Consider the following 24648-nt stretch of genomic DNA (forward strand, 5'->3'; position numbering starts at 1 on the left):
GGGCGGGGGCGGGAATCGGGCCGCGCCGGTTGGCGGGCCCCCCCACTGGATTCTCCGGCCCGGATGGGCCGAAGTCCCGCCAAGAAATTGCCTGTCCCGCCGGCGTAAATTAAAGTAGCTATTTACCGGTGGGACAAGGCAGCGTGGGCGGGATCCGGGGTCCTGGGGGGGGCGCGGGGTGATCTGACCCCGGGGGGTGCCCCCACGATGGCCTGGCCCGCGATCGGGGCCCACCAATCCGCGGGCGGGCCTGTGCCGTGGGGGCACTCTTTCCCTTCCGCCTCCGCAACGGTCTCCACCATGGCGGAGGCGGAAGAGACTCTCCCCACTGCGCATGCTCGGGAAACTGTCAGTGGCCGCTGACGCTCCCACGCATGCGCCGCCCCGAATGTCATTTCCGCGCCAGCTGGCGGGGCAACAAACGCCGTTTCCGCCAGCTGGCGGGGCAGAAATCCCTCCGGCGTCGGCCAGGCCCCTCAATGTCGGGGCACGGCCCCCGAAGATGCGGAGCATTCCGCACCTTTGGGGCGGCGCGATGCCCGTCTGATTTGCGCCGTTTTGGGTGCCAGTCAGCGGACATCGCGCCGTTGGGGGAGAATTTCGCCCCTTATGAGGGAAGGCTGAGGGACTTGAAGCTGTTTTCGTTAGAGAGAAGAAGGTTAAGAGGTGACTTAATTGAGGCATACAAGATGATCAGAGGATTAGATAGGGTGGACAGTGAGAGCCTTTTTCCTCGGATGGTGATGTCTAGCATGAGGGGACATAGCTTTATATTGAGGGGAGATAGATATAGGGCAGCACGGTAGCATTGTGGATAGCACAATTGGTTCACAGCTCCAGGGTCCCAGGTTCGATTCCAGCTTGGGTCACTGTCTGTGCGGAGTCTGCACATCCTCCCCGTGTGTGCGTGGGTTTCCTCCGGGTGCTCCGGTTTCCTCCCACAGTCCAAAGATGTGGCTGATCATCCAACATAGTAACCTGTTCCCACTTTCCCCCATACCCTTCGATCCCTTTTAGCCTCAACTACTTTCTGTCGTAGAAAACTCCACAGACTCACCACTCGCTTGGTGAAGAAATTTTTCCTCAGCTCAGTCCTAAATGGTCCACCCCATATCCACAGACTGTGATCCCTGGTTCTGGACAACCCCATCATCGGGAACATCCTGCATCTACCCTGTTAGAATACCCTGATGGAGCAGGTTTGAAGAAACGAATGACCTCATCCTATCTTCTATGTTTCTATGTTAAAAACTTTTACCTCCGACCTCTCAACTAGAATAGAAGCGAGAGACAAAAACTGGCACTTGCTTGAACGTCACAATGGAATTAAGTTGCTGTAAAGAAAGGTTTGCATTTGTATAGTGTCTTTCCGAACCACCAGATGTCTCAAAATGCTTTATAGACAATCTATTCATGTTTTTGAAGTGTGGTCATTATTGTAATGACGAACGACTTGATAATGATTAGCTTAATCTGGTACTGTAATATTGATGAGGGATGTATGTTGGCCAAGACACCAGGAATAACTCCCCTGTTCTTCTAAGTAGTACCATTGGATCTTATATGCCCACCTGAGGAAGCCTCAATTTAATGGAGATCTCATCTAAAAGACAGCACCTCCAGCAGTGCAACATTCCCTCTGTATTGCACCATCAGCCATAGTTGTGGTCGAGTCCAGGAGCAGAACTTGAACCCAATACCTTAAAAATAAGAGTAAGAAGTCTCTCATGAGCAAGGTGTCACCCTATATTGAGTATTACAATGTATAAGTTTCAATGCAAAAACAAGAGCAAAAGCTCCACCAAGTTGACACTTTTCTTCAAAGTTTCTGACTGGGATGTCAATTCATGGAATACCGTGCCAAAAGCATAGGGAAAAATGGAACCCACAATCGCTTCTAAAAAATATTTTAATGAGTACTTGCAGCAGAAAATGATTAAAAAGGCATGGGGAACAGGGCAGGGACATGTGAACAGGTGAATAGTTTTTGAGTAAAAGCAGCACAAGACTGAGTGACCTCCTCGTGCGCTGTAATTCAATTTGTTTTCTTTGCTTTTGGGATGTGTGAAAGCTCATTAAAAAACGTACTATTCCGGAGCTACCTTGTACAATTTCAAGAGGTTTTCCAGTCAACAAAATACTTTTGAAGCACGTCCGTTGTTTTAATGTCGGGAATAAGCAGCAGCCAATTTGCTCATGGCAAGCTCCCCAAAACAGGATAATGAAAACAAAGTGTTGGAAAAACTCGGCAGCTCTGGCAATATCTATGGAGAAAGGAACGGAGTTAGGTTTTTAGTCCAATGTGACTCTTCTTTTGAAGTGGAGCGGTAGAAATGTGATGGGTTTTATGCTGTTGAAAAAAGGGGGATGGCAGGTGGGTCAAAAGAGAAGATCAGGGATAGGTTAGAGTGCAGAGGAGATAAAATGACAAAATTGTAATGGAATGCAAGTCAATAGGAGTGGTAATGATAGTACTAAAGACACCTGTGTGACCATTACTATGACATCTTTGTCGTTTATACTCCATCACTCTCCCTGTATCTCTACCTGCCCCTTTTCCCTCTGTTTTCAACAGGATAAAACCAATCACATTCCTCCCTCTCTCCAGTTATCCGGACTGGAAACATTAACCCTGTTTCGCTCTCCACAGATCCTGCCAGTCCTGCTGAGTTTATGCAGCATTTTCTATTGCAATTTTAGATCTCCAGTATCTGCCATGTTTTCCTTTCATATTAATCTGATTTAGATGTTGGTTGAGGGATAAATACTGGCATCGGGCACTAGCGAGAACTCCCCTCCTCTTTTGCAGTGCGTGGATCTTTTATGCCCAGCTGAGAGGGCAGAAGGGGTAATTGGTTGAATGTCTCATCTGAAAGATGATACCTCCAGCAGTGCAGCACTCCCTCCATACGGTACTGGAGTGACAGCTTAAATTCGAACCAGTTCAGCATTTAGCAACAGCTAGCAACTTTCTTTCAAAGAGACCCTTTTCTTTCTCTGGCGAAACTTCTTTTTATTGAGTGAAGTTTCAATTTGCTTTGCTGCTATTTCAAATCATCAGGTCGGATTTTCACAGTGGTGGGGAATGATGAATGATTGCATCCACTGGAACTATTATTAGCAAAAGTTTGGTATATGAGCTCCCTTAGACTTTCCAATCCAGTTAGGGTGGACAATTGCAGGGATTCCTGTGTAACTTCAACACATCAGCCCCTTGGTTGAGAATCTATTCTGGACTTGCTATGCTGCTATCCCCTATTCTAAGACTCCTTGGGCGTAAGGTAGACTCCACCACTTGGGCAAACCCAGGCGGAGTGTGTAAAGTTGAACAATTTACTCGCGCCAGATTGACGCAATGCGGAATATTTACAGCCACAAAGATTTAATTAATTAATAATCCCAAAAGTTTTGCTTTTGTTGTTCCTTTCGCTGTTTATCTTCAACTTAGTAAGACTCGTACTGGAATATTCCAGGAGATTTCCTGGTCTGCTCTGTAATTCACAAAGTAGGGCACACCAACATGACCTGAGACCTGCCAGGGATGTTCCAAGACAGGTTAACAGCACCAGCGAGAATGTTGGTCAGCCTGCTGCTGCCGTGCTCCACCTTTAACAGTCTTGAGAGATGCGGCCTGGCCTGTAGTATGTTCCCTGCTGCTTTTCCAACAGTTTCTGTTTTGGCCTCAGATTGGCATTCATTAATCAAGCTGATCTACACATTACAACAATGGCAAACTGCATTTAATTCACTCCTTTGATGTGCTAAAATGTCCCAAGGTGCTTCAAAGAAAGAATTACCAAAAAGTCATTCGGCGGAATCGAACTTGGAGTTTTACAGAAAAATAGAGACAGGCTGTCAAACTTTTTCATCTTGCACCCATCAGGACAGTTCGCAAGATAAGCCAACAGTAAAGGGAACAACAATTTATACCGCAGGATAAGAGAATGTTGATTGGTTGGCAAGTGTGTCTGATTGGTAGAGGCATTGCCATGGAGAATGCAGCAGAGAACAGGTACCTGCCAAGCGAAAAGCTTTGAGAATGTGGCCCTTTTTTCAGTAAATTTTGTACCAAGCCACAGAAGGAGACATTAAGGCTGACCAAATATTTGCTCAAAGAGACAAGTTTTAAGGAGTATATTCAAGGAAGAGACAGAGAGAGAGAGATTCTGGAGGGAATTCCAGACCTCAGGACACAGGCAGATGAAAACATGCCCCCCCCCCCCCCCCCAATGGTGGGCCAATTACAATCAAGGATGCTCAAGGGCCACAATTTGAGATCTCAAGGATTGTAAGGCTAACAGAGATTACTTAAATAAGGAGAGAGCAGGCCATGGATGGATTTGAAAGCAAGGTTGAGAATTTTAAAATGAAGGCATTGCCAGACTCAGAGCCAGTGTAAATCAGTGAGCACAAGGGTGACGGGTGAACGGGACTTGGCAAGCAGAACTTTGAATGAGCTGAAGTGTATGGACAGATTCTTTATTGCAAAGTGATATGCAAATTGTGCAAAATGGCACTTTCACAATGCTTTCCAAGATCAAGGCTTAAATACCTTTTAATATTCTGCTTGCAATGATTTCTTTCCAAGTCAATGCCAAATAACTACCTCAAATTGCACTTAGCACATTTCGAAAATGGTTGTTATTATATTATTTATGAAGAAAACTGGCATCATCAAGTGGTAGGTGTGGGTTCTGCACCAAGTTTTTGTCATTAACGCAGAAGGAGGCGATTCAGCAAGTCATGCCTTTGTTGTCTCTCTGATAGAGCACACCGCATAGTCCCTGTTCCCTGCCCTTCCACCATAGTCCTACAGATTTTTCTTCCCTTTCAAGTATTTATCCAATTCCCTTTTGAAAGTTCCTATTGGATCTGCTTCCACCAGCACCTCCAAAATCGCTGCGTAAAATGTTTGTCCTTACCTGCCTTGTGGATTATTTTTGCAAAATTATTTATTAATTAATTCCAGTGACTGACCAGTAAAAACATTCTCTGTGCGTCCAGTCCATCAAAAATTCAAGTAATTTTGAACGTATCTATCAAATCCCCCCCCCCCCAAAACTATCTCTACTTTAAGGAGGACAACCTCTACCTTTATAGTGGGAGGGGAACTTTTCCAGCCCTTCCCGGCAGCAGGATCTACCGGTCCCACTGAAGGCGACCCCAGCGACATACAAAGCGCCATAGACTTCGGCGGGAACAGAAGATCCCACCCACGGCCAATATTAGGGAGCAGAAATCCCAGCAAGTGCCTCCTACAAACCAAAATCCTTCACCCATAGTATCATCATTGACAAAATAGATGGTCGGGATTCAACCTAAATATGTCTGGTTTTGGGCATGTTTAGTGGGATGTTTCTCAGCACCTACAGCAAGGAGAAAGATCCCGCTATTCAACGGCACATTGCCATTTTTTGGCCTTGGGAGGAACTCACCATCGAGTCCACACTTTAGTCATTTCTAACACTGGCGGACTCAGCTACAACAATATTTTTAAAGACAGGACCGATCTTTCAACCTCCTCAGCGACCCCAGCGTAGCCTCCAGATTCTCCCCCCCCCCCCCACTTCATCCTCAGTGACTACACTAAACACGCCCACCATTTTCTTGCTGACAAAGTGTCAGAAGATGTGGACAGGAAATCTATCTGTGTTTCTGGGGCGCACCTGACACTTTGCTGTTTTTTCGGAAAATTCCCACCAGATGTTTGGTCATCTGTTGCAATATCTCCTCATGTGTCATTGTGCCAAAGGTGTAAAGCACTTTGGGACAAGTTGCTATGTTAGAGGCACTATATAAATGCAAGTTGTTGTCTTTTGTTCAGCTCTGCTCATCTTGAGGGAAAGTCAATTTGTTTCAAATGTTGGCTTCTGAATTGATGGCCCTGACAGTGTGAGAGATATCATAGAATCATAGAATTTACTGTGCAGAAGGAGGCCATTCGGTCCATTGAATCTGCACCAGCTCTTGGAAAGAGCACCCCACCCAAGCCCACACCTTCACCCTATCCCCATAACCCAGTAACCCCACCCAACACTAAGGGCAATTTTGGACACTCAGGGCAATTTAGCATGGCCAATCCACCTAACCTACACATCTTTGGACTGTGGGAGGAAACCGGAGCACTCGGAGGAAACCCACGCAGACACGAGGAGAACATGCAGACCCCGCACAGACAGTGACCCAAGCAGGGAATCGGACCTGGGACCCTGGAGTTGTGAAGCAATTGTGCTAACCACTATGCTACCGTGCATTAGTAAACACGACTTTAAATGATTCGATAACTGAAGCCTCCTGGCTTAATAATCATCCATGCTCCTTAGAGCTTCTCCTCCGTAAAGAGGCTGATTAAAATTTGGCATCAAGTTGACTCATTCAGTCATCAGTCCTTATTAAATAACCCCTTCCTTCTCCAGGCACCCTGCACTAAGAGGGAGTTGGTGACCATGGACCCCCATTTGATTGATCCATGATGATGCCTGACAAAGTACTGCAATGGTTTGGCCTTTGCTTTTTACACATGGCTCCACTCTTACATTCTGGGCCCGGGATTCACTGGGCGTGCTTGGGAGACCTTGCCAGGGCGCCCTTTAGGGCTGATCCACACAGACATGGTGCACACAAAAATGGCATCTGGGAGGGGGGGCTCCCAGGTCATTGTTCTCGCTGATCAGGGTACCCTTTAAAGAAGGTGTCCCGATCAATGTGTAGTCGGGCTTGCCGGTTCTGAGGCTGAGTATTTTACACCTCTGAAAATCTCAAAACATAGGAATACACAGCATGGGAGAATTAGGAATGGAGGTCAATGCTCCCAATTTGTGATGCTCCCAGTTTCCCGACCATTAAAGTTAATTCCCCTCTGATGTACGGTAACAATAAATAATTGGCAAAAGCACGCAGCAGACGCCCAAGAGGCAAATGTTCGCAGATTAACACAGTAAAGCAGGACAAGCCTTTATTTTCTGATTGATGGTCCATTGTATCTTTCCCCATTTAACTCTTATACTGAAGGAAGCCAAGATGATTCCAAGGTCCCAGTTTCCAACATTCAGATCTTGACCTGAAATATATTACAATATTGTAACATAGTGAAAAAAAAATTCCTAACTGAATAATATTCTAAAATGATACTTCAAACATTGCAATGCAAATATAAAATTTTTCATAAAACTTCCCTCCAATTTTGTTTTAAGCTGGTACCTAGGTTTTCTGTGCCTCCAACACTTTAAGGTTCTAGATCTGCCTCTGAAGAATGCATCTGTACAAAATAATCCTGAGTAGCTCAACAAATGTTCCAGTTCATCACGAAATGGAACTTTTCAGCTTGATCTTATGCCAAGCAACCCACATAGTCCACGGTACTAAGGTTATCTGGGCTGAGGCAGTGGACAGTGCTCCCATGATGATAACTCACCAATAATGCAGGCAGCCGGTCAAAGGAGAGTGTTTGCAGAAGCCTGTTCAATTATCCTGGGGGCTGGTGAGAATGGGGGAAATTGGCATGGGGGGATGCGTGGTTTAGATTGTCTTTCTTGCTGCTCCAGGAGTAATTGAATGGACAAGATCAGAATCCTTTTGGAGAGCTCGCAACTGTCCTGGTGTTGGAAGGAAGTTAATAGAATGAGACTCATAGAAAGATGCTGCACAGAAGAAGCCAAATCGACCCATTCTGTTTCTGACGGCTCTTTGAAGGAATCATAGAAGCCCTACGGTGCAAAAGGAGGCGAATCGAGTCTGCATTGACCCTCCGAAAGAGCCCCTACCTAGGTTCACTCCCTGGCTCTTTCCCCATAACCCTATCTAACCTTTAGACAATAAGGGGCAATTTAGTGGCCAATCCACATAACCTGCACATCTTTGGACCATGGGAGAAAACAGAAGCACCCTGAGGAAACTCACACAGATGCGGAGAGAACGTGCAAACCACACAGACAGTCACCTGAGGCCGGAATCGAACCAGGGACCCTGGAGCTGTGAGACAGGCAGTGCACTCTCCTGCACTACCCTCTCCTGCACTATACTTTTTCTTTTCCCAGTATATATCCAATTCCCTTTGGAACGTTACGATTAAAACAACTTCGACCATTCATTTGGAAAACACGTCTCCATCCTAACTCACTGTGTAAAAAAAAACTTGCCTCCATCTCCCACCTTGCTTTTTGCTTTACCAATTATTTTAAATTTGCATTCTTTGGTCACTAGTCCTCAGTGGGAATGGTTTTTTCCTATTTGACCTACCGAATTCCATCATAATCTTATAACATGAATTGAATATTCCCTTAACATTCTCTGCTCTCAGGAGAATAATTCCAGTCTCTACATATAACTGAAGCTGCCCAGGCTGAGTACAATTCTAGGGGATTTACTCCAAGGTCGTAACTTCTTTCCTAAAGTGTGCTCCCCAGAATTGAACACAATGCTCCAACTAAGGGCTAACCAGTGATTTACAAAGCTTTAGTATATCTTTCTTGATTTGAGACCCGTTTTCTGGTGTGTCACGCTTTCGCCGGCAGCGGGATCCTTCATCCCAGCATCCGGCCAAGATAACTCTATCTCTCTACTCATAAAGCCAAGGATCCCATATGTTTTTTAATACAGAGCTATCGAGTTTTCCCAATTGGGAAGAGTATCTGACACATTAACTGGAGGGGGCGGAATCTGTGTTCAGGCGTAGAACGGGTAATGAGGAAGGACCCTGACTCCTACCAATTCACATTTTTATATTTTAAAGTGATGCTTTGCTGGAAATGATGGGCGGGATTCTCCGTAGCCCAAAGCCGAAATTGAGAACACCGATCGGGCGGAGAATGGCTCCTGACACCGAAATCGGCAAGGAAGGCGGTTTGACGCCGGCTCGCGATGCTCCACCCATCTAAATCGGCAGCTTCGGGCCACACGCAGTAGCAACCCCACCTGCATATAATTATCAGGCCCACCTGCGATGCTCCGCCTCTGATGGGCTGAGTTTCCAACAGCGCTGGCCACGTGTGGTCCCAGTGGTCGGGAGCCTGGCGTGTCGGCTGCGGACAGTGTCCAGCGCCGCCACACTCAGCCGAGACCGCAGGCCGGAAGGCTTCTGCCGGGGATCGGAGGGAGGGCGGCGGGCAGGAGCTGGCTGTGTGGTCAGGGTGAGCAGGTGTGCGGTCCAGCATGGCCGTCGACATTTTTTCCAGCGCGACCGGTGCGTGTGTGGGGTTTGTAGACATGCACGGATGTAGCTTGTCAGCCCTACGCATGTGCGGCCCGGGACCCGGCGATTCTCCGACCATTTTCCATGCATTCCACGGGTGTTTCACGCAGCGCTGGTGCTCGAATCAGTGAGGGTTTTGCGCTGATTTTCCTGTGGGGAAACCCCACAAATCCACCGTTGGGGCCGGCACTTCGTCGCAGGAATGGAAAATCCATCCCGACATCTTTTGAATGAGACTCTGGTGGAATATTATCAGGCAGTTGGAGGTGGAATTGGTGGTGGACAGGCTGGTAAGCCAATGTCTTTCCTTCTCCCTCTGGATTTCCCAGGGATGGGTTGCTGGTGAGCTCACGAGTCCCAGGGGTTGAAAGGTGCAGGCAATTAAGAAGCCGCTAAAGAATTATTTTACACTCTGATTCTGGCATTTTGAACATCCCTAATTTTAAGCGCCGCCTCCAAAGGTGGTCACTGAACTGTACAAGCTAATGGAGGATGGCTTGAGGCAATTACATGCACGGGGTCACCTGCTGAACATAGCAGCCAAGCTGAGCATAGCTTTGTACTTTGTTTTGATATCTGGGTCATTTCAAGGCTGACCTTCTATCATGTGTAGGATTTCACACTTCACAATGCGCAGTCTGCTAACAGGTGACTTGTTTCTGTTATGGACAAGAGAGAAGTTAGTTTAAACAGCACTAATTTCTCCTCTCACCCCCCATCTGTAAATACAGAGGCAGGTCACGTCCATATGCAGCAAGACCTGGACAAAATCCAGACTTTGTTTGAAGGTGGCAAGTAGCTTTCTGCCGCACAAGTGCCAGATAATGATCATTGGCAATAAGAGAGAATCTAACATTGCCTGTGATATTCAATGGCTGAACCCCCACGATCAACATCCTGGGGCTTACCATTGACCAGAAACTGAACTGAACTAGCCATAGGCTACAAGAGCAGATCAGAGGCTACGTATCTTGCAGCGAATAACTCGGATACTGATTTCTATCACCTACTGCCCACTATCTACTAGGTTCAAGTCAGGAGTGTGATGGAATAGTCTTCACTTGCCTGGATGAGTGCAGCTCTAACATACTCAAGAAGTTCAACACCTTCCAGGACAGAGCACCCCATCCACCACCTTAAATATTCACTCCCTCCAACACCGACGCACAGTGGCAGCTGAATGTACCACCTACAAGATGCACTACAGGAACTCACCAGGCTCCTTCAACAGCATCTTCCAAACCCACAATAGCTCCCCTCGGAAAGAACAAGGGCAATAGATGCATGGGAAAAGCACCACTTGGAGGTTCCCCTCCAAACCACACACCACCCTGACTTGGAAAGATATCACCATTCTTTCACTGTAGCTGGATAAAAATCCTGGAACTCCCTCCCTAACAGCACAGTTGGTGTACATACACAACATAGCCCCTGCAGCGGTTCAAGAAGGCAGCTCACCACCACCACCTTCTTGAGGCCAATTGGTGAAGGGCAATAAATGCTGGCCGAACCAATGAAGCCCCTGAATGAATAACAGTAAGTTGTGGGAGAGAATGAAGCCAGGGGACACCATTTAAAAATAAAAGGTCTACTTTTTTTTTTTCTCAAGGGTTGTTAGTCTTTAGCAGTGGAAGCTGCGTCATTGGATATACTCAAGTCTAAGTTAGACAGATGAATGATAAATAAGCGAGTTAAGGGTTCTGAGGAGCTGACGGCCAAGCGGAGTTGAGCCCACAGCCAGAACAACCATGATCATGTTGAATGGTGGAGCAGGCCCGAAGATTTAAATGACCCATTCCTGCTGTTAATCGATATGTTCCGATATTCCCAATTGAAAGCTGGTATGTGACCAGTGCATGGGGATCCTGCAGGCCTGCACAAAATTTCCAATGAGCTGCCTTTATCCTCCATAGATGTCTCCTGGATGTCAAGGGGTACAATTTCACCCCACACCCACCCACACCCCTACAAAAAAGAAACCTGTTTACTGACATCAGTGTGTAACTCCATGCCAGATGCATATGAAAAGTTCATTAAGGTGCTTCCACCGCTCTGGGCATACCAGGTACGGCGTGGCAAGGGTGTCCCAGATCATGGTGACGTGCTGCACCCACCACAACTTGGCATTTCAAACAACTGGCAGCAGAGGAAGTTGCGGAGAGGCCATCTCCCTTGGAAGAAGAGGAACAGAGGAGCAGGAGTAGGCCATTCGACCCATCGAACTTGCTCCCCCATTCCAACAGGTCATGGCTGATCATCTACCTCTTACTCCATTTGTCTCACCAACCCCATATTCCTTGGTGTCATCTAATATCCAGAAATCTAACGATTTTTGCCTTGAACATGTCCAATGATTGAGCTATCCAAGCTTTCTGGGGTTGGAGAATTCCAAAGATTCACCACCCTCTGAGTGAAGAAATTCATCTGCATTGCAGTCTTAAATGACCTGCCCATTATTCCTTGGTTCTAGACTCTTTAACCAGAAATATTCTATCCACATTATCAGGGTGGCACGGTGGCACAGTGTTGCTTCACAGCTCCAAGGGCCCGAGTTCAATTTCGGCCTCGAATGGCTGTCTGTGTGGAGCTTGCACTTTCTCCCCGTGTCTGCGTGGGTTTTCTCCAGGTGCTCCGGTTTTATCCCACAGTCTAAAGATGTGCATGTTAGCTGGATTAACGATGATAAAATGCCCCTTGGTCTCCAAGGTTTAGGTGGTGTTACTGTGTTACGAGGATAGGGTGGAGCCATGGGCTAAATAGGGTGCTCTTTCCTAAGAGCCAGTACAGACTTGATGGGCTGAATGGCCTCCTTCTGCACTGTAGGGATCCAGGAGGAGGGGGGCCCAGAGGAGCATGAACATTCAGAGGTGCGTCAATCGCCTTGGAAACTATACACCAGAATATAGTCACTGTTACCGTCCCTTTTCAAAGTTTTTTTCTCAAATACATTATCGCTACATTCTCAAATCTTCTGGAATGCTGCACCATCTACATTTCTGATTAGCTAGTGACTGCCAAAACCTTACTGGGTGGTAGAGGAAAGGAGACATGTGTTGCCTGAAGAAATAAAGAAGGTATAATTATAACTTTAACAAGCTTGTTTAGGTCAATTATATTATAGTGCAAACTCAGAGAGCACAACATTAATCATCTACTTGTTGCTGAACTTCCAAATTGTACACAGAACGTTGAATATATTTTGCTGCACATTTTTTAAAAATTCATTCATGTGATGTTGGCATCTGGATAGGCCAGCGGGTTCTCCCCGTGTCTGGGTGAGTTTCCTCCGCGTGCTCCGGTTTCCTCCCACAAGTCCCGAAAGACATGCTGTTAGGTAATTTGGACATTCTGAATTCTCCCTCTGTGTACCCGGTGCCAGAATGTGGTATTCACTAATTTCCCCTTGAGAAGGTGGTGGTGAACCGCCTTCTTGAACCGCTGCAGTGCCCATGCTGTAGGTATACCCGTAGTGCAGTTAGAAAGGGAATACATGCTGAGGTTATTCATGAAGGCCCCGCTTTCTCAATGTAGCCTGAGCCTCAGTGTGGTGATCCTCAGGTTAAATCACCACCAGTCAGTTCTCCCCCTCAAAGGGGAGTACAGCCTACGGTCATCTGGGACTATGGCGACTTTACTTTACTTACGAGAAAAGGAGTTCCAGGATTGTGACCCAGTGACAGTGAAGGACCAGTGATATATTTCCAATTTAAGATTTTGCACATTCTCCCCGTGTCTGCATGGGTCTCACCCCCACAACCCTAAGATGTGCCGGGAAGGTGCACTGGCCACACTAAAAGTGCCCCTTAATTGGAAAAAATAATAATTGGTTACTCTAAATTTATTTAAAATAAATTGCTTTCCTCTGGTTCTCGAACCTTCCGATGGAAAGAATCTTTCCTTCTCTGCTCTGTCCCCTCAATGATTTTGGGTACCTCTATGAATTCTCCTCAACCAACCTTTCCACTTAGCTGAAGCTAGAGTGAGAGGGACAAGTCGCAACGTAGCACAGTGGTTAGAACTGTTGCTTCACAGTGGCAGGGTCCCAGGTTCGATCCCCGCTTGTGTCACTGTCTGTGGGGAGTCTACACGTTCTCCCAGTGTCCGCGTGGGTTTCCTCTGGGTGCTCCGGTTTCCTCCCACGAGTCCCGAAAGACTTGTTTATTAGGTGAATTGGACATTCTGAATTCTTCCTCAGTGTACCCGAACTGGCGGCGGAGTGTGGCGACTAAGGGATTTTCACAGTAACTTCATTGCTGTGTTAACATAAGCCTACCTGTGAGGCAAAATTATTATAAAAATCATGGGGGACTAAAAGAATACTGAACAAAGTCAAAATCAATAATACTGGTGGAACTAACTGGCAGCACATTGGTTAAAAGTGTCTCTTTTTTTAATCCCTATATCCCTGCAGTTGATGGACAATGGAAGGAGTGGAGTCCCTGGACAGATTGCTCAGTGACCTGCTCCAATGGGACACAGCAGCGAACCCGACAGTGTACTGCCGCGGCTCATGGTGGCTCCGAGTGTAGAGGGCACTGGGCTGAGAGCAGAGAATGCTTCAACTCTGATTGTACAGGTACGGGTGTTACTCGGTTCCTCCTCCTGTGGAAACTGACAAAAGTTTGAGAAATCACCATCATTTGTTTTGGTGTGTGTGGCCGGGGGGGGGGCTTTACTTTTCTGAAGAGCAACGAGAAACAGAAAAAAGGAGAACTTCAGTGAGTGTTGTTTTCAGTGATATATTGAAAACACACATGTTGCTTCTCAGAAATGCGATGCAGCAGACTGAAGCAAACTTAGACATATTGTCACTGGTGCTGAACTATACTGTGTAGTTTAATACATGACCAGCAGAGGGAGAGCTGCTCCATAGGCAAATTCTCAATTGGTAAAACAGTAGGGGCTGGCAGGACAGCACAAGACAATGTGTCAACCAGGTGGAGCAATATGTTAAAAGCTTCATTGTTATCATTTTGTGCATTCAGCGCACAGTAAATCTTCCAGATTGATCTTTTAAAAGGAAAGATTTTTTTTCTGCTGATTGATTTCAACTCATTCCCATACACACATTATCAATCCAAAATAGGATTAATAATATAGCACAATAGTTTATTAGATTGGATATTTTAGCAGGAACATTCGGATCATCATAACTTCATTTTTAATATTCCATGACAAATCCGGGAGTGAAGCTACTCGGATTATCACAGGGATACTGCATACTTAATACATCAATCGAGAATGTAATAGACACCTGGGAATGGGAACAGCTGTCGACAATGCAATGAGACTGGGACACATCTGTTTACACTGCTTCAGGGGTGCATCTGTCTGCACTGTTGGGAGACAGGAGCATATTAGTCTAGACTGTTGGAAAGCTGGGCATATCAGGCCAATCTACTGACGTGGACACATCTGACCAGTCTGCTGGAAGACCCAGGATTACATGTCCACTCTGCTAGGAGGCACGGGACACAACTGTCTAGACTGCTTGAGACACAGGCAGATCTGTCCAGACTGCTGGGAAATAGAAATATCTGCCGTTGCCACTGGAACACTGGGGAAGATCTATCTAGACTGTTAAGAGACCTGGGAACATCTGCTGAGACTGCTGGGAGGCTGGGGACATCTGTCTAGACTGAAGAGAGTAGAGAACATCTATCTAGACTGCTGAGCGATGGGAACATCCGTCTAGACTGCTGGAAAACCAGGGAATATATGTAACCCATTAGGGAGCCACAGAGACATCTGCCTAGATTGTCAGAAATCTTTTCAGAGGGAAAGGTGGCCTGACAGAAACTTTAACCAACATCTGCATTCACATTGTCGCTTTCCTGCTGTGCAGTTGCTATGTTTCTGGGTGCGGGTTCCTGTCTAAACCTTTGCTTCATAAAGAATTTATAAAGAGTTCACAGAAATCTGTTTTATTTGGTATAGGCGCACTTCAGTCTGTCTCTTTTACCTTGTCTATTTTACCTGCTTCATCCTTACTCACTTTAAATTTACCCACTCCTCTTTCTGAGGTACGGATCTCCTTTCAGAATAATTGGAGTACCAAAGACCTGATGCCCCAATATCAATAGATATTGGGCGCTAGTGGAAAGTAACCTCTCTTTAGCATATGATTGGTCCTGATGAGCTCTTTCCTTGCCTTCCACCCCTTTACAAAGCAAGACCTTATTGCATTACCCAAACCCAGCATGGTTGAGCTGAACAGATTGGAGTGTTTTCACTTCAAAGGGCAGTAAAGACAGACCTTCAAACCCAGGGATAGTTAGAAGCTTTTCCCAGAGTTGAAGAGTCAATTACTGGGGGACACAGGTCTAAGGTGCAAGGGGAAAAGTTTAAAGGAGATGTACGAGGCAAGTTTTTTACACAGAGGATAGTGGGTGCCTGGAACTTGCTGCCAGAGGAGGTGGTGGAAGCAGTTCCTATAGTGACGCTTAAGAAGCATCTTGATAAATACATGAATAGGATGGGAATAGAGAGATACGGACCCCAGAAGTGTAGAAGGTTTTAGCTCAGACGGGCAACACGGCCGGTGCAGGCTTGGAAAGCTGAAAGGCCTGTTCCTGTGCTGTACTTTTCTTTGTTCAGGGAGCACTATTGAGGAACACAGTTACTGGATTCAGAAAACCAACCAGGCGAGGAGTCTCTTGTTGATCTTTGAAGACCCCCCCCCCAATATCGTTCTGACAGATTGTTGAATTTTACACCTGTTTTCTTGTAGCACAGTGGGTAACGTCCCTGCCTCTGTGTTAGAAGCTCTGCCCTAACCCAGGACTCGATGGCCAAAGGAAAATTTGTCAACTTTACAGTCAAACAGGTTAAGCATCGATCTTTAAATTGTTCCAGCACATGCCCCTGGCGGGTGCTAGGCGTGGGAGGGATTCATGGAAAGAATGTTGAAGCTTCCGCCATCAGGGAGGAGGGTTTTCTCCCCGTGTGGTGTGTTTTGCGACAGTGGAGGCGGCCCACCATTGGCCAGAGGTAGGGTCTTCCTATCCTGCAGTTGTTCACCCCCTCCCCTACTGGGGAACCCACAGCAGAGGGGGGTGGGGGGGGTCACCATCGGTGCGACCGGAGGATCCCGCCGGTGGGAACAGTCGGCAAATCCCACCCACTATCCATGGCTCTGGCCTACAATGTACAAGTAAAAATTGCACGTTGCCACGGCAACCCTGAGTGTTCTGTAACACCACTACCTCAATTTTCAAAGGGAATATGAGCAGTGAGTCGGATCGCAAGAGAACCCAACACAGCTCACAATGCAAATGTTATACAACACTCTTTGTTTGCCAGTTTAACTATGTCAGTCTCATAGCTTTACCACGACCCAACCCTCAGCCACAGCAGTTTTCTAATCGCCCATTGATGCTCACTAGCCACAACTGTAGATTCATATTCACTGCAGCGAATTCCATCCTTACTTATTCATCTGTCGGGTTTTACCTTCTTAAGTTTAATTCAGCTTCTTTTATTTCATTCTTTCTTAAAGAAAATGGAAAATGGAATCCCTGGGGCCACTGGAGTGGATGTTCGAAGTCTTGTGATGGAGGCTGGCAGAGAAGAATCCGAGTGTGCCAGGGCCTGGCGGTCACTGGGAAGCATTGTGAAGGACTTGGGGAAGAGATTCAAAAGTGCAGTGAGCAGAGGTGTCCTGGTAAGATGCCCACTTCTTTGATCATTCTTTATGAAGTAACCAAGCGCGGCAATTCTAGATTTCAGCACTGTCCTTGGCTCAGTTGGAAACACTCTCTCAGCCAAATCCCCCATTCACTGCATCGGAGTGTCCAGCTCCCCTGAATGGACGGAGAATCCCGCGCCCCCACCCTCCCATCAGCAAAAACCTCTACCCCTCTTTCCCCTCATGTCTTTATCCAGCTTCTCTTAAATACATCTGTTTGCCGAAACTATTCCGCATTGAAATCTAATTGATGGGTTGGAGACAATTAAAAGAATTGACAGGCTAGACAGAGAGCAACTGGTGCCTTCTCATGGTTGGAATGGGGGAGTTCAGAACAAGGGGGCAGAAGGCCAGGGGATTAAGGTTCAGGGAACCACGTGGGTAAATGGAGATGGACCGGCTATCATCCAGTTGAATGGAAGAATAGACTTGAGGGGCTGAATGGCCTCATGCTATTCCTATTTATCCATGGGTCTGCCTGTTGCCTATTCCAGTACATGACAGCTCTTGAAACCGACAACATTTTGCACACAATCTGCAACCAGGTTGTTGTGTTACACCCACTGAAATGTATCGTGCCTTGAAGCTGCTGTGTCTATCTCAGGGTCTCAGGTGGTTATCTGTCTACCGTCGCTGCCGCTCCCGATCAGTTCCAATTGGCACTGAACACCAACTAACCCCATTTCCTTAATTTATTGATTAACTGCATTTAAGTGTGCTCTTGGAGATCATTCTGACTGCTTATTATAGGATGTTTGCTCACGGTTTTAACCTTTCAGCCGCCAGTGCTGAGGTTTTATGACTTAGTGCTTTTCCATTGCAGTCAGTGACCAAGTAACAATTCTGTTTTTGAAGAAAGTTAGTGAACAGACAGTGAACAGATTAGGACGGCACGGTGGCACAGTGGTTAGTACTGCCTCACAGCGCAGGGGTCCCCGGGTCAATTCCAGCCTTGGGTAACTCTGTGTAGTTTGCACATCCTCCCCGTGTGTGCGTGGGTTTCCTCCGGGTGCTCTGGTTTCCTCCCACAGTCCAAAGATGTGCAGGTTAGGTGGATTGGCCATGCTAAATTGCCCCTTAGTGTTCAAAGATGTGTTGGTTAGCTCGGGTTATGGGGTTACGAGGATAGGGCGGGGGAGTGGACCTAGGTAGGATGCTCTTTCAGAGGATCGCTGCGCATTCGATGGGCAGGATGGCTTCCTTTGGCACTGTAGAAATTCTATTCCAGGTAATATTGTGCCAGATCCTCTGGCCTCCGGAGGGCCAATGGTGTGAATTACATTTGTTGGTGCATGTCAGAACCCTGATGCACAAACACACTTTAACTGTCTGGGAAGTTTAAACTTACACTGGGTGGATTACTGTTGCTCTGGACGCTTCCGGAATGTCCCTTGCACTGAGCGCAGTATCAGAGCCTTGGGAGGATACACAGGACTTACTCGGATACCTACCCAGGAATTATTACACTCTCTGGTATGACTCACTGATCAACAATGGAAGCTAACACATGACCATCTGTACACACAACCCCTGCTATACTGCCCTTCGCCAGTCTCCCCCTGCGCTGATCCTCTTCACCAGTCTTCTCCTGCACTGTACCTCTTTGCCAGTCTTCTCCTGCTATACTGCTCTTCGCCAGTCTTCCCCTGAGCTGATCCTCTTTACCTGTCTTCCCCTGCACTGATCGTCTTCACCTGTCTTCGCCTGTTCTCTCCCTCTTTGTCAGTCTGCTTACGGATTGCTGCTGCCTGGAGGCTTCGCTGGTCCAGCCGGTGGTGCTGCCTGATAGTGTGCAAAAATGGTAAGCACAAAATGACCTCCACAGTCAGCAGCAATAGGTGCAACATTGCCACTGGAGCAAAGATCTGGGCCATAATCTGTTCACAGATTTCACTGATTCTGCAGCAAGCTGCCATAGTGTGGAACCCATTGCCTTGAAAGGCAGTGGAAGCAGAGTGAGTCGTAATTTTCAAAACGGAACTGGATAAATATTTGAAAAGAAGAAATTGTTTGGAGCGGTGGATTGAGCCTAATTGGATCCCTCCTTCAAACAACCAGGCACAATGAACTGAATAGCCCACTCTGTGCTGCATCATACTGTGTACAGTTATGGTCCCATTATGTAAGGAAAGATACGCTGGCATTGGTGGCAGTCTAGAGAAGGTTCATTCATTGATCCCGGGTATGGAGGGATCTTCTTACGAGGAGAGGTTGAGAAGATTGAGACTGTATTCATTAGAGCTTAGAAGAATGAGAGATACGGGATTCTCAGGGGGCTTGACGGGGTAGAGGATGAGAGATTGTTTCCCCTTGTAAAAGAGTCTAGGACAGCTGGAATAATCTCGGAGACAGAGATGAGGAGGATTTTTTAAATCTCAGAGGGTAGTGAATCAGTGGAATTCTTTACCGCAGAGAGATGTAGAGGCTGGGTCATTAAATATGTTCAAGGCGGCGGCCCGGCGGCGCAGTGGTTAGCACTGCTGCTTCACGGCGCTGAAGACCCGAGTTCGATCCTGGCCTCAGGTCACTGTCCGTGTGGAGTTTGCATGTCTGCATGGGTCCCACCCCCACAACCCAAAAATCCAGGGTAGGTGGATTGGCCACACTAAATTGCCCCTTAATTGGAAAAAACATCATTTGGTACTGTGAAAAATGTTTTGTTAAAGTATGTTTAAGGCTGAGTTAGACAGATTTTAAATCAGTAAGGGAATCAAGGTTTATGGGGACAGGCGGATGAGTGGAGTTGAGGATTATCGTATCAGATCAGTCATGATCTCATTGAATGGCCGGGCAGACTCGATGGACCGAATGGCCTACTTCAGCTTCTACATCTTATGGGCTTATTCTATGATTTGATGAGTCATAATATTTTGTACTATCTCATTGCATCAGTATTCACCAAAGAGAAGGAATTGGTGGATGTTGAGACTGGAGAAGGGTGTGTAGATAGCCTGGGTCACATTGAGATCCAAAAAGATGAGGTGTTGGGCGTCTTGAAAAATATTAAGGTAGATAAGTCCCCAGGGCCTGGTGGGATCTACCCCAGAGTACTGAGGCTAGAGAGGAAATTGCTGAGGCCTTGACAGAAATCTTTGGATCCTCACTGTCTTCAGGTGATGTCCCGGAGGACTGGAGAATAGCCAATGTTGTTCCTTTTTTTTAAGAAGCGAGCGAGGATAATCTCGTGAACTACAGGCCGGTGAGCCTTACGTCAGTGGTAGGGAAATTACTGGAGAGAATTCGTCGAGACAGGATCTACTCCCATTTGGAAGCAAATGGACATATTAGTGAGAGGCAGCATGGTTTTGTGAAGGGGAGGTCATGTCTTACTAATTTGATAGAGTTTTTCGAAGAGGTCACAAAGATGATTGATGCAGTAGGGCAGTGGATGTTGTCTATATGGACTTCAGTAATGCCTGTGACAAGGTCCCTGATGGCGACTTGTACAAAAGATGAAGTCACACGGGATCAGGGGTCAGCTGGCAAGGTGGATACAGAACTGGCTAGGTCATCGAAGGCAGAGAGTAGCAATGGAAGGGTGCTTTTCTAATTGGAGGGCTGTGACTAGTGGTGTTCCGCAGGGATCAGTGCTGGGACCTTTGCTCTTTGTAGTATATATATAAATGATTTGGAGGAAAATGTAACTGGTCTGATTAGCAAGTTTGCAGACGACACAAAGGTTGGTGGAATTGCGGATAGCGATGAGGACTGTCAGAGGATACAGCAGGATTTAGATTGTTTGGAGACTTGGGCGGAGAGATGAAAGATGGAGTTTAATCCAGACAAATGTGAGGTAATGCATTTTGGAAGGTCTAATGCAGGTAGGGAATATACAGTGAATGGTAGAACCCTCAAGAGTATTGAAAGTCAGAGAGATCTAGGTGTACAGGTCCACAGGTCACTGAAAGGGGCAACACAGTTGGAGAAGGTAGTCAAGAAGGCATACGGCATGCTTGCCTTCATTGACCGGGGCATTGTGTATAAAAATTGGCAAGCCATGTTGCAGCTGTATAGAAACTTAGTTAGGCCACACTTGGAGTACAGTGTTCAATTCTGGTCGCCACACTACCAGAAGGATATGGAGGCTTTCGAGCGGGTGCAGAAGAGATTTACCAGAATTTTGCCTGGTATGGAGGGCATTAGCTATGAGGAGCGGTTGAATAAAATCAGTTTGTTCTCACTGTAATGACGGAGGTTGAGGGGCGACCAGTTAGAGGTCTACAAAATTATGAGGGGCATAGACAGAGTGGATAGTCAGAGGCTTTTCCCAGGGTAGAGGGGTCAATTACTAGGGGGCATAGGTTTAAGGTGCGAGGGGCAAGGTTTGGAGTTGATGTACGAGGCAAGTTTTTTACACAGAGGGTAGTGGGTGCCTGGAACTCCGGAGGAGGTGGTGGAAGCAGGGACTTTTCTTTGTTCTTTGTTCTTGCATTCATTTGTCCAAAAATGATTCCAATAGCTGAGCATATCCAAATTTTTTAAAAAAATATATTGACTTAATAACAGAAATTAAGTTTGGTTATTAAAGATTGCATTTGGCAGATCTTTTTTCTTTGCCAGTTCATTGGCCTGGACTCTCTGCCTCTCCCACTTTTGCCAACCACTTTTTCAGCATATCGAGGCGAGGTTAAATGGAAAGGTTTCCTGTCTCTGAAAATCTTCCAATAGGTCCCTGGGAAGCTGTGTCTGCCATCATAACAGATGGTGCCTCTGTTAACCTGCACCAATGAGGGAACCAAGGCCTCCATTGCATTCCCTGCCATTTTGCGACCCTGGATGCAGGGGTGTGGTGCTTGTCCCTTTAAGGGCAAGACAGCAGGATAAGGGTCACCTGTCCGGGGTGACCAATTGAGACTCAAGAGTGTAGAATCACCCTCGGGGGAGGAGTTCTCTTAGGCAGAGGCGTTCCATAACTAGCTGCAAACACGCTGCTGCTCTTAAATCCTTTGTTGATCACTGAGTCTCTGAAAGTGCATCAATACATCTGGCAATGAGGATAAATTATCCTGACATTGTCTCTGACCCGGCACATGCGAGTATCCTGCTTTATTCGACCTCTGAGGAAACCAAAATGAATACTCAGCAGAATGTTTCTCTTTGGGCGAATACTCCTCCACAGAGGACTTGGTGGACACAATACAGCAAGAGCCTTGGGTATTATTTTCAAACAAATTAGGCGAGGAGGCGAAATGCAAAGCAATTCTCTTGAGTTTGTGGAACTCAGACCTATAACCTTATTCACAATGGTCACCCGTTCGGCTAAAGTGTTCAGAATGTTCAGCACCACTGGCTGTGTCGCTCTCCTCTCAATCCGACATAAAACAAGTAATGAAAATTGCATACGTTTTGACGTTAAGTACTCCCAGACCAGGCTCTAAACTTGTATAACAGTTAATAGTGCAATTACACCTGAGTTCGTCCTGAAATGCTGTTTTTCTTGATTAAAATTACATTCTTCGGTGGCACAGTGGTTAGCACTGCTGCCTCACGGCGCCAAGGACTCGGGTTCGATCCCGGCCCCGGATCACTGTCCCCGTGTCTGTGTGGATCTCACCCCCACAACCCAAAAGATGTGCAGGCTGGGTGGATTGGCCACACTAAATTGCTCCGTAATTGGAAAGAAATAATTGGGTACTCTAAATTTTTTTTTAAAAATTGCATTCTACCAGAAAATCATTCCTAGGTTTATCTTATTTTAATCTAAAAGCTTTTTGGTAAAAAGAACTAAGCTGCCTATCCTCCTTATTGAAGAATCTTGGGTGCTGGCCAAGCTTTCAAAATCGATTTGTTGTTTTGCCTCATTGAATAAAAGCAGCTCAACTCGGTTTACTAACTGATCCCAAGCCTGGGATTCATAGCGCCATTGCAGCTGAGCAAAAGTATGTGCACAATGTCAACATGGGCTTAAAACAGGAGGAACGCTTCGAAATACAAGTTAGTCGTAAACCCGTGGAGATGTGCGAAAGATGTAGGGCGCCCCACCGCTGTTACACCTTAGGGCTCTGAGCGGCTTTGCTTTGCTCTGAGACATACGATGAGGATCTAATCCTGGTGCCCGAGAATTGGATGTTAGGACGAGAATGGTAGAAAATCCCATTTGCGTCCAGTGCGCTCATGGAACAAGTGGAAGCTGCACAGCCACACACAGCTGCCAACAAATCCCTGACATGGCACTCTCGCCACTCTAACGGTCAGAGGAAACGAGAGAGAACTTTAGGGAACTTGAGCATGGAATGTTTGGAATGTGGGTCAGTTGAGGGATCTGACAAACAACAAAAATAACAAAAAGATATCCACCTGTCAGCTAAGAAAATTGATTGAAGTATGGAAAACAGGAGGATGTATTGGCACAGGAAGATCTAGTATTGGGTTAGTTCTGGGAATATCCATAGTCCCAGAATGCACAAAAGGATAGGGATGCTTCAGGTAGAAAATATAAGAGTGAATAAGGGAAAGGAGCAAGTCAGGCATCATGATACGTTGCCATATGCGGTGATATACAATGAAAATGTGATTGGGACGTTGCATTCATGGTGAGAATCAAGTAATGATTTGCAATCTTTCCATATCCAATAAATGAAAATAAAGAAACCATGTGCGGTTTTGTAAGTAATGTAATGGCAGGGCAGGGCATGACATGGGGTCCCCGCAAAGAGGGAGAGCATGGGCGGCCTCCCTCCCCTCCCAAAAGGCTAAGGCAGCCTCTGGAGGCGCGGGGAATGTGTACCATTCTCTCTTGTTTTCTGAGCACTTGCAAAGCACCAAGTGGGCAACGGGAAACCTTCTCTAAGGACGCTCTGGAATTGTCCAGCAGGGGAAGTGTGGTATAGCAGCCCTGATTTGGGTCCACCCACCTCTCTGGTTTGGCTCCCTCTGCAGTTGGCCGACACCAGACATTCATTCTGCGCCAATCACACGGAGTCAATCCTGGCAGTTTGATGGCTAAGGGCAATGGCCAAATAAGGTTCTGAGCCACAGAGATCAGATTGGCTCAGGTTAGATACTTAGTAGGTATGGCATCAGCTGGTTCTAAATGAAGCAATAATCAGGACACCCCAACTAATCACTGTGTCCATAGGATAAGGACGGAGACAAAGAAAACCATTTAGATTGCTGTTCCACAATGTCCTTGATGCTCCGACTGGAGCACTCATGGCAGCGCTGCGCAATCACCAGTGAGAACAGAATTGAATTGAGTTCAGTTCCATGGCTGACCACAAATGAATTATTTCCTGGTGCTGTACAATGTCAATGTTTAACTTGAGGAGCTCCTAGAGGGCTGGCAGAGCGCATTCCTGTAAGAAACCGAGAGCTGGAACATTCTAATAAGGGAACAATTATTTTCTGTGAACATTTTAGTATATGTATATTTGTTTGCTATGTATATGTCCCTGGAATACATCTCCCTAAAGGTTTCCCTCTGTATATATTCCTTCTGTGTCTGTCCCCATTACATAAATGTAAGAACTTGGTATGTATATTGTATTTTACATCTGTTGCAATAATGTTTTTAAAAGCCTGTGTTAAGGTGATATTTATATATATGTATATATATATATGTGTGTGTGTATTTGTTGCAGTAATGTTATTACAGTATCTAGGTCAAGGTATACAAATCTGTGGCCTCAAAAGGTGCAATTAAAATGTCATAAAAGTGAGATCATCATTCATTCCAACCATGTATGTATTTATGCAGAGGGGCCTAATGGAATTTTGTTATGATTGTTGGAGAGGGGCAGCACGGTGGCGCAGTGGGTAGCACTGTTGCTTT

At 46.4% G+C, this 24648-nt stretch overlaps 1 protein-coding gene across 11 annotated transcripts in view; it reads left to right on the forward strand.

Annotated features, from left to right (window-relative positions):
* The window catches only part of adgrb3 (adhesion G protein-coupled receptor B3), a 1156404-nt gene that overhangs the window by 409143 nt on the left and 722613 nt on the right, over positions 1–24648 (forward strand). For all 11 annotated transcript variants that reach the window (XM_072498355.1, XM_072498358.1, XM_072498361.1 and 8 more), the window contains 2 exons: positions 13602–13766; positions 16689–16853. In XM_072498355.1, coding sequence (XP_072354456.1) covers positions 13602–13766; positions 16689–16853 — 330 coding nt within the window. The remainder of the gene's footprint in view (positions 1–13601; positions 13767–16688; positions 16854–24648) is intronic.

The sequence above is a fragment of the Scyliorhinus torazame genome, chromosome 4 (genome assembly GCF_047496885.1).
Source record: "Scyliorhinus torazame isolate Kashiwa2021f chromosome 4, sScyTor2.1, whole genome shotgun sequence".
Classification (NCBI taxonomy): Eukaryota; Metazoa; Chordata; class Chondrichthyes; order Carcharhiniformes; family Scyliorhinidae; genus Scyliorhinus; species Scyliorhinus torazame.